The following is a 15,622-nucleotide window of genomic DNA, read 5'->3' as shown; positions in this document are numbered from 1 at the left end:
CCCAACGTTCTCCTGCAACCACCGACACCTTTTCCTTAAAGACTGGTAACATTGAACTGGGCTTAGATAGCATAGCATAGCACAGCTAAGCACAGGACTTTAAACTCTGATTGATGTAATGCATGTGTGTTCAATTTATGTGTGTCCACGGTTTGAGTGTTATTGTAATCTCAGGTCAGGTTATTGGTAGTTTGCTTTCCTAGACGGCTAATTCTACATTAGTCGATTGATGCTTCACACAGACTCAGGGTCTTTGCATGCAACTAACCATCTTCTATAACCTGGCATCCCGTCACACACACACACACACACACACACACATTCCTTGAGCCTGGAGCATATCAAACCCACATGTGATATCAGTGACCACCATTGTTTCTTTGTTCTGCCAGACACACACTCACACACACACACACACACACACATACACACACAAACCTGTATATAGTACATGGAAGTTAGTGTGTTTCATCTTTGTAAATAAAAGACTTTTGAACCCACATGTTGTCTATTTAATATTGTACAAGAGTGATTGTTGCCAACTTCTACTTTGTCAAGAGCTCCAAAATCCTTCAACCATTACTAGCTGTTATGGTAACTGGTTGTAGTTATTAAGTTCATTATTAATCAGAGTTACAAACAGTTTAGTACCTTTTCTGAGACTGATTTGGTGAATTGGCTTTTTTTCCCTTCTTCAAGGGTGGTGCCCCGAGGTGATCTAATGTAAATTGGAACTTATTAGTAATCATAATTTATAATTATCCCTGATAATCATTAATTATTATTGATAGCCAAATTTAACCCCAAACTCCCTATTACTGTTGCATGAAGCACTACATTATGGTGGCTCGTGTGTTGTGAGCACAACACTTATGTTTAAAGTGTTTTCCATAAAACAATGTTCATATTTCATATATTATTAATGATTAATTGATAATCAGCAAAGTATCAATTAAAGAAATTGTTTAAAATGTACATCCCTAGTAGCAGATACTACGAGCAGTGTTACTTTTAAAGCCCCACTCCAATATCCAGTGTTACTTCATTATTAACAGTTTTGTTGTAACATTCTTTTCTAACAGACTATGAGCATTTCTCAATACCAAGAATGCAAAGAATGGACTTGTGTTCTTGAGGAGAATGTTCTTGCTAGTCGTTCTCCGAAGAATGAACTCCGGAGATCACAAGAATACAGAATGCTCCGTTTTCAGTTTTGAGACGATGCATTCTTGTGGAGCCAAATGCAGCCTGCACTGATTAAACAGCTGGGCGTTATCATCCAAAACAAGTGCTCTCTCTCTCTCTCTCTCTCTCTCTCTCTCTCCTGTGTATGTGACATGTAAATAAATAAATACACACGTACATAAAGCAGCAACAACCTTCATTCGTTGTACATAAGTATGTTATTTTATTTTTAAGTGCTTCTCAATCTCACGAGCCAACAGCGGGAAAAAAAACCCGCGAAAAGGCTGTTGTTTGTAGATGATCGCCATTGTGGATTTGTGGATTGTGTAGTTAGTAGAGTATTACCACCGTTAAATATGGACCGGCAAGTGTTGCTAGCTGTCGCGGTCGGTATTCTTTACTGGGAGGCTGAGGAGGAAGCTGCTGAGCTGAGGGGGCGTCTTCAGCGGAGGAGAGCCAGGATGAGGAGGAGGAGTCTGGAGAGACCTCGCGCTATCCTAGCCTTTGCTGGATTCGTAAGTTATCTTTTCTTCGGGAGCACTTGGTTTTCCATTCATATTAAAGTTAACAAAATAAATATGGTACGGTTTAGAAGTATTATTATAAATATTAATGTATGAAACAGGATTAACAGGGTCCGCCCCAAACTGTTTAGTAATAGTAACGCTATAGACCCACCCCTTTCATTCATAAATTTCCTACTATGCTACTATACTTGATATGTGATACCTATCACCACCTACTGGTGAAATCATGGGGGGACCCAACAATTACAGGTGAAATAGAGGAGCATATTAAGTTGTATAATTTCTTTATTTCTGATATCTGATACAAGTCTGATAAGTCTTGTGTAATGAATCAAGTGAAGCTCATTTGTATAGAACACAAAACATACATTAAGTTTCATGAGAGAACTATAAATACATTTTTACAGCATGTGTTTAAATTCATCAGTCTATTCAAATATTCATAGTTGATAGTTAAAAGCAAGTCATTAATAAATAAATAAATACATTCAAATATTATTTCATAAAGTAATAAATAAAGAAATAAATTCAAATATTATTTCATAGTTTTACTAATTAAAAAATATTTTTTATTTTACTACAGGATCATTCTCCTCGAATGTATGCACAAGTTAACAACACTGTGCCCATCCTCTGCGCCTTCTTCTCTGAGGAGGCTGACCTCAAACCAGCCTTCAGGCTGTCAAGGGAGACCATCAATCTGTTGGTCCAGATGTTGCCCCGGCTAAAGCCACATGGCTGGAGCCACGAAATTGAGGTGGCTGTCTCTCTGTACTGGCTGGCATGTGGCACTTCCTACAGGGTCACGGCAGACATATTTGGAGGCCATGATGGGCATCCTCCACAAGGCTATCCATTTCCCCAAGCCTGAGGAGATGGAGGAGGTGGGAGCAGGTTTTGCTCGGCTGGCTGGGCATGAGGCTTTTCCGGCGTGCAGTTGGAGCCATAGATGGATGCCACATCCGGCTTGTCCCACCTGCGGAGCAGAAGAAGAGCAACAGGGGATTTTTGCATTTTTGGATGTTTACATCGGCAACACGGGGTCAGTCCACGATGCCCTTGTCCTCCAGAGGTCTCCTATGTACAAACAGTCCCTCTACTCACCAGCTGGCTTCTTCCTCCTGTGAGACGGGGGGTACCCTTGCCTGCAGCATCCGGTGGCCCTCATGACTCCCTACCGTCAACCTGTAGCAGGTGAGAGAATAAATTATTTATTACAGTTGTTACTTTGAATTTGAATTCCTGGATGTATTCTACATTACCTGTATTTTAATCAACAGGCCAAGTTGAGGCCCGTTTCAACAGGCATCACGCCAAGGCCCGCAACATTATTGAGCGCACCTTCGGGTTGCTCAAAACCCGCTGGAGAGCCATCTTCCTCCGGGCTTTGGAGATCCGGGCTCTGTTCGCCCCCAAGGTTGTTGGAGCATGCTGCATCCTCCACAACCTTTGCCTGTTAGCTGGTGACATCCAGGAAGAGGAGGAGGCAGAGGAGGATGACTGGGAGGATGAGGAAGCTGGGGGGAATGCTGCCCAAGGTCAGGAGCTGTCGGGAGTCAATCTCAGAGGCAGACTTGCTGCCGAAGAGTCTGCCCCTCAAGAGCTCCCGGCATTTCTGAGGGAGCATGATTACTAAAGAAAAACCCCAAATTCATAATCAGTTCAATAATTATTTGTAATTTTAATTAATGTTAATTGTAAATATTGTTTTGCTGATTAATTAAACATATAACAATGGTTAATTGTAAATATTGTTTTGTTGATTAATTAAACATATAACAGTTAGTTAAACATATAACAATGGTTAATTGTAAATATTGTTTTGTTGATTAATTAAAAATGATTGTATAGTTTATCTCAATTAAAAATGATTATATTATGTGTATAGTTAAACATATAACAATGGTTTGAAAAAACACCTGTAAGTAAAGTCAACCTCCCAATCAGATTTCAGTTTCAGAAGCGTTTGTTGTGACCACCGTTACAAGCCTTGGTGCCTCGATTTGTCTAGGAAGACGTTTTACCTCTCATCCAAGAGGCTTCATCAGTTCATGTTCGCTGACCAGGCTGAGACTGGTCCAAGGTCCGAGGACCAGTCTCAGCCTGGTCAGATGCGAACATGAACTGGCAAATAACTGACAGATAACCAAGTCCAGTTGCGTTTCGAATTTCTTTGAGACCACTTCATTCACAACTCAATACTCACACTATTTAATTGACAGAATAACAATAAAACAACAACAAAGAACTACATTTAAAAATTACCTACAACTACTACGTATATACACTATTTACATTTTCTCCACAAGCCTCTCAAAGAGAGACAAATACTTGTCAGCTCTCTGACTTGCTGCCCTCTCCCTCTCTTCTTCCCTCGCCTCTGCCCTCTTCTCCCTCTCTTCCTCTTTTTCTGCCTGCTCTCTCAGAAAGTCCATCAGCTGCCCACTGGCCCTGGCCCTCTTGGGACCTGGTGGCTTTTCCCCTTCTCTGGGAGGGGCAGAGGACGGGAGGGTGACAACACCACCTGTAGCGGGGGTCAGATTGGCCGCAACTACCAGGGGCGGACTAATGGAGTGCTGCCCCTGGAGTGCGGCATCCATCTGACCATACCATGGCCAGGTGGCAGCTGTCACCCCTCCTGCCTCCACCCCTTTCCCCGTTGGTGGGTCCCTAAGCTCCTAAAAAAATAAAAATTCACTGAATGAATGTTGCCATGTCCAACTTGTTTACTGAAAAGTAGATAGAATGGTGGTACCTTGTACTTTTCTTTCAGGTTATTCCACTTCTTTTGCGCCTGTTTGGGGGTGACAGGCACAGCACTGTCTCTCACAAAGACTCTGGATAAAGCACACACATTCACACAAAAAAGGACAACTTAAACATATTATTACACATTGAGAACACGTTAACAAAGATATTACAGTGACTAACACACAAGCTGACAGAGACTACTGAATGTGATGTAGAATAGGGATTCTCTATTCTCTTCCTTGCATGCATGTAAGTGCAATCATATTATATAGTGAATGTCTGTGTAAATACAAATACTTCATCAATAGTTATATTGATAATATATAGTTAATATTGTTAGTACAAACTAGTATATCACTTAGGTTGATAACTACACCTGTACTATTGCTGTTGCCCTTCACTTGTACTTTGTGGCACTTTAAGTCATTTTTGTTCACCAGGTTACAATTCACACTACTTATTTGATTTGTAGTATTATAAACATTTAGTTTAGCTTTATACTATATTTTCCTTTTATTCATTTAGGTTGCATCAAACTATTTTAAGAGGCTGTGAAGTCTGGCACAAACAAACACACCACCGGACCACTGCTCCTCGTATAAAAACACATAAAAAGCTTACTCACTCCCATCCGGTTTTAGACGAATTCCTCCATCTGGTGAAGAGGGCTTCGTTAGCGGCTCTCCATTTTATGAGAGCTGCGGTTTCGTCAGTTGTCCCTTGATTGAAGTTAAAACAATACAAAAATCAACCAAAATACAGGTCGTTAAACATTTGGCTAGGCTAAGTATAATCTCTTGAACTGACGTTAGTTTACATTATAATTACTCGGATATTAATTTGACGGAATGGCAGCTGTACGAATATGAATTGAAATCGGGGAGAACGGAGGAGCCTGATCCGGGGCCGGGGAGCGACTGAGCAGGAGAGGGAGACCAAAAAAAAGACATAACATACACACACATGCGGGGCCGTAACACCATGCATGATGTACACTTATTTACGTTTGAAGGCACGGACCACAGCACCAAGCACGCAGCACGAAATACACAGACCACAGTACGAGTGGACAGACCACAGAACGAGAGCACAGTATACAGTACACAGCATACACACACAGACCACAGTGTACCGTGTAGATAGATAGTTTATTTCGAACATGTAAAAACCAAAATTATCATGTACAAAGTAAACATAAACTGAAAACTATAAATTCTGTTTACATATCCGAAAAGGAATGGGAGGAAGGATAAACTTATTTTATTCCACCCCCTTTTAATAAATAATACCACTGAAATACTTAAAAACAATATACCCCTATTGATTATCAAACACCTGCCTCATTTCTGTACCTTGTAAAAATCATCTCCTTATTTTTTTTTAAAAACTGGTTTATGTTTGGACATTCCCTGAGCGTCCCCTCCAGACTGTTCCATACCGTTCTAGTTTCTTGAATAATATATCATGGTTTATTGTGTCAAAAGCTTTTTTTTTTAGGTCTATGAATATCTCAACTGTATACTCTTTTTGGTCTATTGAATTTGTTAGTTCCTCAACTGAATCGATTAATGCCAGTGATGTTGCTCTGTTCGATCTAAATCCATATTGACTTTTAGTGAGTAATTTGTGTTATTTATGAAACTGTCCAGTCGGTTATTGAAATGTTTTTCTAGAATTTAAGAGAATCTATAGTAATGACACAGGTCTGTAGTTTGTGAATTGGTGTTTGTTCCCAGTTTTGTACAGAGGTATGATCTTTGCTATTGTCATTTTGTCTGGAAATGTCTGGATCTGGGATTTCAGAATCAGAATCAGAATCAGAATTCCTTTATTTGTCCCGCAAATGGGGAAATTTCTTTGTCACAGCAGCCAAAGGACAGTATCACACTTAAACAGTAATAAAAGTAAAACATAAACAATATAATAAGACATAAGAAATAGAATTTAACTGGTATATACATAATATCTACAATATGAAATTGGTATTTACATTATGACATAGTATTTATTATTTATAATATGGACAGTGTAAGTTTAAACAGTTGATATTTTTATTTACAAACAATAAATAATAAATATGGATATTAAAAATTGTCCAATTTGTGCAAACCAGAAAGTGTGTGGATATGTGCAGAGTTTTTTATTGTACAGTGCACAGTGAGGTCTACTGGGAGCAGTGCTGGTTGTAGACTCTGACAGCAGCAGGAAGGAAGGACCTGCGATACCTCTCCTTCACACACTTGGGGTGTATCAGCCTGTCACTGAAGGAGCTGACCAGTGCTGTGATAGTGGCCTGTAGGGGGTGGGACTCCTCCACCAGCAGCGATGATAGCTTGGCCATCATCCTGCTGTCTCCCACCACCTGCACTGGGTCAAGATTTGTTCTGCTAGGTCAGGTCCAACACTAACAAAAAATGTATTAAAGCTGTTAACTACTTCATTCATATCGTAAAATACTTAGGATAACTTAATTGTTTAGAGCTATTTTTTATTACAGTCTTCAGTATGTTCCATATACCTTTAATGTTATTCTTATCATCTAATAGTTTGTATACTATTCTTTCGGAGCTATTCTTATAAAAAATATAAAAACAAGTTAACTAATATTATATTTTTTTTCTGCCTCCTTGATTCTCTGTCTCATACTTTCTCTGTACAGTGTATTTCTCTTTTTGCAGGCATTCTGCAAACCCTTTGTGATCCAAGGATGATCAGCATATTTTAGTTTCCTATTAATTTTTATCATAGTGTTTTAAATATTTTTAAGAATTCATCATATGCACTATTTATATTATTGCTATTGTATACAATATCCCAGTTTTGCACCATTAGGTCATTTTTGAATGCTGTTATCGATACTTCTGTTCTCACTCTCCTGTACACAGTTTTATTGTCAAGTCAAGTCACAAGATAAGTCACAATTTATTTATAAAGCACATTTAAAACAACCTCAGTTGACCAAAGTGCTGTACAATTGCAAAAGCACAACAAAGTTAATCACAAACACTACAACAAATAATTAAAACAACACAAGGGATAGTAGTCAATTTAAAACAAATTTAGATTAAAAAGAGAGAATAAAAAAGGAGTAAAAAAGAGAGAGAGAGGGAAAGAAAAAGAGAGAGCCAAGATTGCTTGCTTAGCTGGGAGTGAACGCCAAGGAGAAAAGATACGTTTTTAGGAGTGTTTTAAAATGTTCAACGGACTGTGCAGCTCTAACATGGAGAGGTAGGCTGTTCCACAGCTTAGGAGCCGCGACTGAGAAGGCTCTGTCTCCACGAGTGGAGAGTCTGGACCTGGGTACTGCCAGGAGCACCTAAGTGCCCTAGCAGTGGTGTGCAACTGTAAAAGCTCAGATAAATAAGGTGGTGCCAGACCATTCATACATTTAAAAGCAATTAATAAAATTTTAAACTGAATCCTAAAATTAATAGGCAGCCAGTGCAAAGATGCAAGGACAGGAGTAATGCGCTCGCGTTTTTTCTTTCCAGTCAGCAGGCGGGCAGCCGCATTTTGAACAACCTGCAAGCGGCGCAGTGCTTTCTGGTCCAGGCCAACAAACAAGGAATTACAATAATCTAAACGTGATGTAATAAAGGTGTGAATTAATCTCTCAAATACATTTTTTGGGAGATAAACATTTGCTTTTGCCAACAGCCTTAGTTGGAAGAAGCTTTGTTTTGACTATGGAGGATATCTGCTTGTCAAACCTAAAGTCACTCTCTAAAATAACACCAAGGTTCCTTGCAAAAGGATGACAGTAAAACTTAAGGGAGCCAATGGCGCCGTCACATCCATCAAGCAGATTTTGTTGACCAAATAAAATGATTTCAGTTTTGTTTTTGTTTAAAGACAGAAAATTAACTTCCATCCAAGTTTGGATATCTTTAAGGCAGTCTAGTAGAGTCTGAACAGAGGCTTGCCCATTTATCTTTAGGGGTAAATAGATTTGTACATCATCGGCAAAACAATGAAAAGAGATGTTGTAATTTCTAAATATGGATCCCAGAGGCAACATATATATCGAGAAAAGGAGTGGGTCCAAAACAGAACCTTGGGGCACTCCACAACTTAGAGGGGAAGTGGCTGAAAAATGCTGGCCAAGCTGAACAGAGAAGCTCCGGTCTGAGAGGTAGGACTGAAACCACTTAAAAACAGTGCCCCTAATGCCCACACAGGTGTTCAAACGTGACAGAAGAATTTTATGATCCACTGTGTCAAAGGCAGCTGTCAGATCTAAAAGGACCAGGACAGCAGAGTTACCAGAGTCAGCTGTCAAAAGGAGGTCATTAAACATTTTTAAAAGCGCTGTTTCTGTGCTGTGGCGTGACTTAAACCCAGACTGGAACTTCTCTGAGATACCATTTTGATCAATAAAAGACTGAAGCTGTTCATATACCACCTTCTCCAAGACCTTAGAAAGAAAAGGAAGCTTGGAGATGGGCCCTAAAGTTTGATAAAACTGTTTGGTCAAGGTTATGCTTTTTGATGAGGGGCTGGACCACAGCATGTTTTAAAGCAGCTGGAACACAGCCGGTCATCAAAGATAAATTCATCAGGTCCATAACACGAGGGCCAATGATATGGAAAACCTCCTTAAAAAGGCGGGGGGGGGGGGGGGGTGCTGTCAAGAGGACAATAGGAAGGCCTGAGGTGCTGTACAAAATCAGTTAAAGATGGGAGGGAGACTTGCTCAAAATTCTCAAAGACAGCAGGGCATATAGGAGGGACAGCAGGATCTGATGCAGACGGCAAAAGAGAGGACCTAATAACAGAAAATTTTATCAATAAAGAAATTCAAGAAATCTTCACACAGTTTGGATGAAGGAATAATAGCACTGTGATCACAGGGGTTCAAAATATTATTCAAAGTACTAAAGAGAAACTGAGGCTTATGGTTGTTAGCTGACACAAGATTGGATAGAAACTGACTTTTAGCAAATTTGACAGCATTTTGATATTTGATCAGACACTCATTTAAGATTTCTATGGAAACTTGTAGATGATCTTTTTTCCACTTTCTCTCAGCAGGTCTGCATGTGCGTCTTAACGTGCGAGTGGTGTCATTAAGCCAAGGCTCTCCTACTCGCTTAGAGCGTTTGCACCTAAAGGGAGCCACTGACTCCAATATGTCAATACAGGTACCATTAAACATGTCCAAGAGCTCATTAAGAGTGAGACCACAGTCGTGATCCTGCAGTACAGAGTCGCAAAAGGCTGCAGAGAATTCGCAGGCAGTTGTAAGGGTTAATTAATAACCCTAACCCAATTTAACCGGGGGATGAGGCAGTGTGATATTGAATAAAACAGCAAAGTGGTCGGAGATGTGTGTGTCAACAATCTCAATGACATTTAACTCCAGACCGAATGACAATATGAGGTCCAGTGTGTGTCCCTTTTCATGTGTTGGGTCAGATACAGATACACACAAATTAACTTTAATCTGTAGATGTTGCTCGCTGCACTATACTGTATAGTATACTGTAATACATACAAGCAATGATATATACCTATAAAGTCTCCCTAAATGTCCCACCCACAGCACTCTTTGTATATATAAACTGTATACACACAGTCCACATACACAGTATACGTATACAGTCCACAGGATATGAAAAGAAGGATTGGCTGACTGTGGCTATCCTGAAGAGACTGTTGCCGGTGTGGGGAAACGAACCCACCATAGATGATCCGTCAGATTCATAGTCCAGTATTTCAGTTTCAATTAAATTCTTTATTGGTGATTGAGCATGATTGCAAACTTAATTAGGTGTGGTTTTCCTATAAAAGGAAATAAACAACAGAAATAATAGCGAAGGCTTTGACCATCTGGAAGCCCCCGGCAAAGGCACGGACCGCTGGCGGCGAAGGCTCGGACCCTCTGAAGCCGGAGGCGAAGGTGGCTAGAACCCTCTGGAAGCCGGCAGCGAAAGGCGGCTGGAGGTCGGCAGCCAAGGCTCAGACTCTCTGGGAGCCGGCGGTGAAGGCAGCTGGAACCCACTGGAGGCCGACGGCGAAGGCTTGGACCCTCTGGAAGCCGGCGGTGAAGGGGGCTGGAACCCAATGGAAGCTGGCAGCAAGGGCGGCTGGAACCCACTGGAAGCTGGCGGCAAGGGCGGCTAGAACCCACTGGAAGCTGGCGGCAAGGGCGGCTAGAACCCTCTGGAAGCCGGCGGCCAATGATCGGACTCTCTGGGAGCCGGCGGTGAAGGCAGCTGGAACCCACTGGAGGCCGACGGCGAAGGCTTGGACCCTCTGGAAGCCGGCGGCGAGGGCGGCTAGAAACCTCTGGAAGCCAGCAGCCAAGGCTAGAACTCTCTGGAACCCACTGGAGGCCGGCGGCCAAGACACGGACCCTCTGGAAGCCGGCGACGAAAGTACGACCTGCAGCGTGAAATACACAGACCACAGAACGAGTACCCAGTACAAATGCCGCATACACAGACCACAGTACGTACACCGAATACACAGAATAGAGTACACAGACCACAGTACATAGTATACAGCATACACACAGACCACAGTAAAAATCCACGGTATACAAAACAGTCCACGGTATACGTATCAATCCGAAGTGCACATACACGGTATACACAACAGCCCACAGAATACATACAGTCCACAGTATAAATCCACAATATACATAACAGTCCACGGTATACACAAGAGTCCACAGTGCACAGACACGGTACACATAACCGTGCACACAACAGTCCACAGTATGAATACAAGGTATATACATAACAGTCCACAATATGAATCCACAGTACACATAATAGTCCACAGTATGAATACAAAGTATACACAACAGTCCACATACACAAAAGTGCACAGTATGAATACAAAGTATACATAACAGTCCACGGTATAACTCCACAATATACATAACAGTCCACAGTATGAATACAAGGTATATACATAACAGTCCACGGTATAAATCCACATACAGGGTATACATAACAGTCCACATAGAATATACATAACAGTCCACACAGTCCACATAATAGTCCACAGTATGAATACAAAGTATACACAACAGTGCACATAACAGTCCACGGTATGAATACAAGGTATATACATAACAGTCCACAATATGAATCCACGGTACACACAGTCCACATAATAGTCCACAGTATGAATACAAGGTATATACATAACAGTCCACGGTATAAATCCACATTATACATAACAGTCCACACACAGTCCACATAATAGTCCACAGTATGAATACAAAGTATACACAACAGTGCACATACATGGCATACATAAGAGTGCATACAACAGTCCACAGTATGAATACAAAGTATACACAACGGTCCACAGTGCACATACATGGCATACATAACAGTGCACGGTATAAATCCACAATAGTCCACACACAGTCCACAGTATACATAATAGTCCACACACAGTCTACATAATAGTCCACAGTGCACATACATGGCATACATAACAGTGCATACAACAGTCCACAGTATGAATACAAAGTATACACAACAGTCCACAGTGCGCATACATAACAGTCTACATAACAGTCCACGGTATAAATCCACAATATACACAACAGTCCACATAATAGTCCACAGTATACACAACAGTCCACACACAGTGCACACAATAGTCCACACAACAGTCCACAGTGCACACACGGCATACATAACAGTCCACATAATAGTTCACAGTAGGAATACAAAGTATACACAACAGTCCACAGTGCACATACATGGCATACATAACAGTGCACGGTATAAATCCACAATAGTCCACATAATAGTCCACAGTATACACAACAGTCCACAGTCCACATAATAGTCCACACACAGTCTACATAGTAGTCCACAGTGCACACAACAGTCCACAGTGCACATACATGGCATACATAACAGTGCACGGTATAAATCCACAATATACACAACAGTCCACATAATAGTCCACAGTATACACAACAGTCCACACACAGTCCACAGTATACACACCAGTCCACAGTCCACATAATAGTCCACACACAGTGCACACAACAGTCCACACTGCACACAACAGTCCACAGAACAGTCCACAGTGCACACACATGGCATACATAACAGTCCACATAATAGTTCACAGTATGAATACAAAGTATACACAACAGTCCACATAATAGTTCACAGTATGACTATAAAGTATACACAACAGTCCACAGTGCACATACATGGCATACATAACAGTGCACACAACAGTGCACACAACAGTCTACATAACAGTCCACGGTATAAATCCACAATATACACAACAGTCCATATAATAGTCCACAGTATACACAACAGTCCACATAATAGTCCACACACAGTCTACATAATAGTCCACAGTGCACACACGGCATACATAACAGTCCACATAATAGTTCACAGTAGGAATACAAAGTATACACAACAGTCCACATAATAGTTCACAGTATTAATACAAGGTATATACATAACAGTCCACGGTATAAATCCACATACACGGTATACATAATAGTCCACAGTATGAATACAAAGTATACATAACAGTGCACACAGCAGTCCACGGTATACATCCACAATATACATAACAGTCCACACACAGTCCACATAATAGTCCAGTGCACACAACAGTCCACATAATAGTTCACATTATGAATACAAGGTATATACATAACAATCCACGGTATAAATCCACATACACGGTATACACAACAGTCCACAGTATGAATACAAAGTATACACAACAGTGCACATACATGGCATACATAATAGTGCACACAACAGTCCACAGTATGAATACAAAGTATACACAACAGTGCACATACATGGCATACACAACAGTCCACAGTGCACACAACAGTCCACATGGCATACACAACAGTCCACAGTGCACACAACAGTCCACAGTGCACACAACAGTCCACAGTGCACACAACAGTCCACAGTGCACACAACAGTCCACAGTGCACACACATAAGTCCACAGTGCACATACATAAGTCCACAGTGCACATACATAAGTCCACATAATAGTTCACAGTATACATATAGTCTACATAAATTGTATACAGAACAGTCAAGTCCACATACAGTCTACAGACCACAATAGACATAGCACAGTCTACATACCACCGACCATAGTATACATACCACAGTACGAGGATCTTCTGGAAGCCTGCGGTGAAGGCGGCTGGAACCCCTCTGGAAGCCAGCGGCAAAGCAAACAGGAACCCTCTGGAAGCCGGCGGCAAAGCCAGCAGGAACCCTCTGGAAGCCAGTGGCGAAGCCACAGACCCTCTGGAAGCCGGCAGCAAAGCTGGCTGGAACCCATTGTAGGCCAGCAGCGAAGGCTTGGACCCTCTGGAACCCGGCTGGAACCCACTGGGGGCCGACGGTGAGGGCTTGGACCATCCGGAAGCCAGCGGTGAAAGCAGGGACCATCTGGAAGCTGGCAGTGGAGGCTCGGACCCTCTGGAAGCCGGCTGGAACCCACTGGGGGCCGACGGTGAGGGCTTGGACCATCCCGAAGCCGGCGGTGAAAGCAGGGACCATCTGGAAGCCGGTAGGAACTTGATGGAGGCCAGTGGCGAAGGCTCGAAAACTCTGGAGTACACAGACCAAAGTATGAGTACACAGCATGCAGACCACAGCAGGAAATACATAGAACGAATGCTGAGTACACAGTGCAAATACACAGTACCAAGTACACAGACCCTCTGGAAGCCAGCGGCGAAACTGGCAGGAACCCACTGGAGGCCAGCGGCGAAAGCTCGGAACCTCTGGAATACACAGTACGAGTACACAGCATACACACAGACCACAGTACGAATACACAGTATGAGTATACAGCATACATACAGACTGCAGTATCAATACACAGTACGAGTACATAGCATACATGCAGTCCACATACCACAGTAAAAAAGGATTGAATCCTCTGGAAGCCAGCGGCGAAACTGGCAGGAACCCACTGGAGGCCAGCTGGGAAGGCTCGGAACCTCTGGAAAACACAGTACGAGTACACAGCATTCACGCAGACTACAGTACAAGTACACAGACCACAAAACTAGTACACAGATCACAGAACAACTACACAGTACGAATACAGAGTAGACAGGCAGACCCCAGTACCAACAAAGAATACACAGTACGAGTACATAGACCACAGTACATGCAGTCCACATACCACAGAACATAGTATACATACCACATAAAAAGGATTGAATACTTTGGAAGCCGGCAGCAAAGGCGTGGACCCTCTGGAAACCGGCAGGAACCCACTGGAGGCCAGCGGCGAAGGCTCGGAACCTTTGGAATACACAGTATGAGTACACAGCATACATACAGACCACAGTACGAATACACATCATACATACAGACCACAGTACAAGTACACAGCATACACAGACCACAGAACAAGTAAACAGCACAAAATACAAATTATTATTATTATTATTATTATTACATAAGTTTATGATGAAACCTAAATGCAGTTTAATTCATGGTTCTGCCATCAGACTTTATTGAAATGTTTAAGTTAAAATAGTGGTGAGAGATTACTTCCTGTCGGACTAATGTAAGACATGAGCCGGAAGTTGTGAGTGAGAATTGAGGAAGAGAAAAAGAGACGAGAGAAACTACTGGCTAATCAGGCACACACGTTAATTATTCTGTATATTTGTGTACGTTTTGTATGGTAAATAATTTCTGAGAGTGATGTATGTGAATTGTGTTTGTTGCAGTTTTCACAGTGCTCCGTAACTTTCAAAGAGAGAAAATAAATTGATTGTGGACATCAGTAAGAGGCGTGATTCCTTTAACCAGTGTAGATACAGTGAAAATGTGTCCTAATCCATCACAAGGCTTCAGAGTTTCTCATCCGACTACGGCTAAGACGAGTGGCAGTGCTTACATCCTGCAGCAAGCTACAGGCTGCAGCAAGCTACAGGCAGTGGTGCTACACATCCTGCAGCAAGCTACAGGTTTCGGTGGGCAGCAGTGCTTCTCATCCTGCAGCAAGCTACAGGTTTTGGCGGGCGGTGGTGTTTCTCATCCTGCAGCGAGCTACAGGCATCGTTGCTACACATCCAGCAGCAGCTGCAGGTTTCAGCGGACACGCCGTGGAGCAGTTTCGGGCTACAACGTGAGTCCTCAGGTCAGACTGCAATTATTATGCCTC

The 15,622-nt window shown here is 42.0% G+C and overlaps 2 protein-coding genes across 3 annotated transcripts; one reads left to right on the top strand and one right to left on the bottom strand.

The window, feature by feature from the left end:
- The first annotated feature begins 618 nt into the window (after nucleotides 1-618).
- Nucleotides 619-3,461, top strand: LOC311254049 (uncharacterized protein). 2 transcript variants are annotated; one of them, XR_014622165.1, is made up of 3 exons: nucleotides 619-1,700; nucleotides 2,296-2,906; nucleotides 2,993-3,461. XR_014622165.1 is itself a non-coding variant. In XM_084384474.1 (2 exons), the coding sequence occupies exons 1-2, from the start codon at nucleotides 2,879-2,881 to the stop codon at nucleotides 3,346-3,348; spliced, it is 384 nt and encodes a 127-aa protein (XP_084240600.1). In that variant the 5' UTR covers nucleotides 2,285-2,878; the 3' UTR covers nucleotides 3,349-3,461. The 2 variants fall into 2 exon arrangements, 1 of the variants encoding a protein (XP_084240600.1); XM_084384474.1 differs by lacking the exon at nucleotides 619-1,700 and having other exon boundaries at nucleotides 2,285-2,906.
- A 1,484-nt stretch (nucleotides 3,462-4,945) lies between these two features.
- Nucleotides 4,946-14,388, bottom strand: LOC311254048 (uncharacterized protein). Its single transcript, XM_084384473.1, has 3 exons — nucleotides 14,357-14,388; nucleotides 13,594-14,222; nucleotides 4,946-5,182 (listed from the first exon to the last, which is right to left on the bottom strand). The coding sequence occupies exons 2-3, from the start codon at nucleotides 14,080-14,082 to the stop codon at nucleotides 5,153-5,155; spliced, it is 519 nt and encodes a 172-aa protein (XP_084240599.1). The 5' UTR covers nucleotides 14,083-14,222; nucleotides 14,357-14,388; the 3' UTR covers nucleotides 4,946-5,152.
- Between the last annotated feature and the right edge of the window lie 1,234 nt (nucleotides 14,389-15,622).

Source organism: Pagrus pagrus (assembly GCF_965226575.1).
Source record: "Pagrus pagrus genome assembly, contig: HAP1_SCAFFOLD_194, whole genome shotgun sequence".
NCBI lineage: Eukaryota > Metazoa > Chordata > Actinopteri > Spariformes > Sparidae > Pagrus > Pagrus pagrus.
Note: the sequence above shows the minus strand (reverse complement) of the source record. Positions and strands in the feature narration are given on the sequence as shown.

Excerpts from the sequence above, each read along its gene's own strand:
- LOC311254049 (XM_084384474.1), top strand. The coding sequence starts at position 2,879 with ATGACTCCCTACCGTCAACCTGTAGCAG. Across the intron at positions 2,907-2,992 it reads CTACCGTCAACCTGTAGCAG|GCCAAGTTGAGGCCCGTTTC; the intron begins GTGAGAGAATAA and ends TTTAATCAACAG.
- LOC311254048 (XM_084384473.1), bottom strand. The coding sequence starts at position 14,082 with ATGCTGTGTACTCATACTTTGGTCTGTGTACTCCAGAGTTTTCGAGCC. Across the intron at positions 5,183-13,593 it reads CAGAAGATCCTCGTACTGTG|GGACAACTGACGAAACCGCA; the intron begins GTATGTATACTA and ends ACTTCAATCAAG.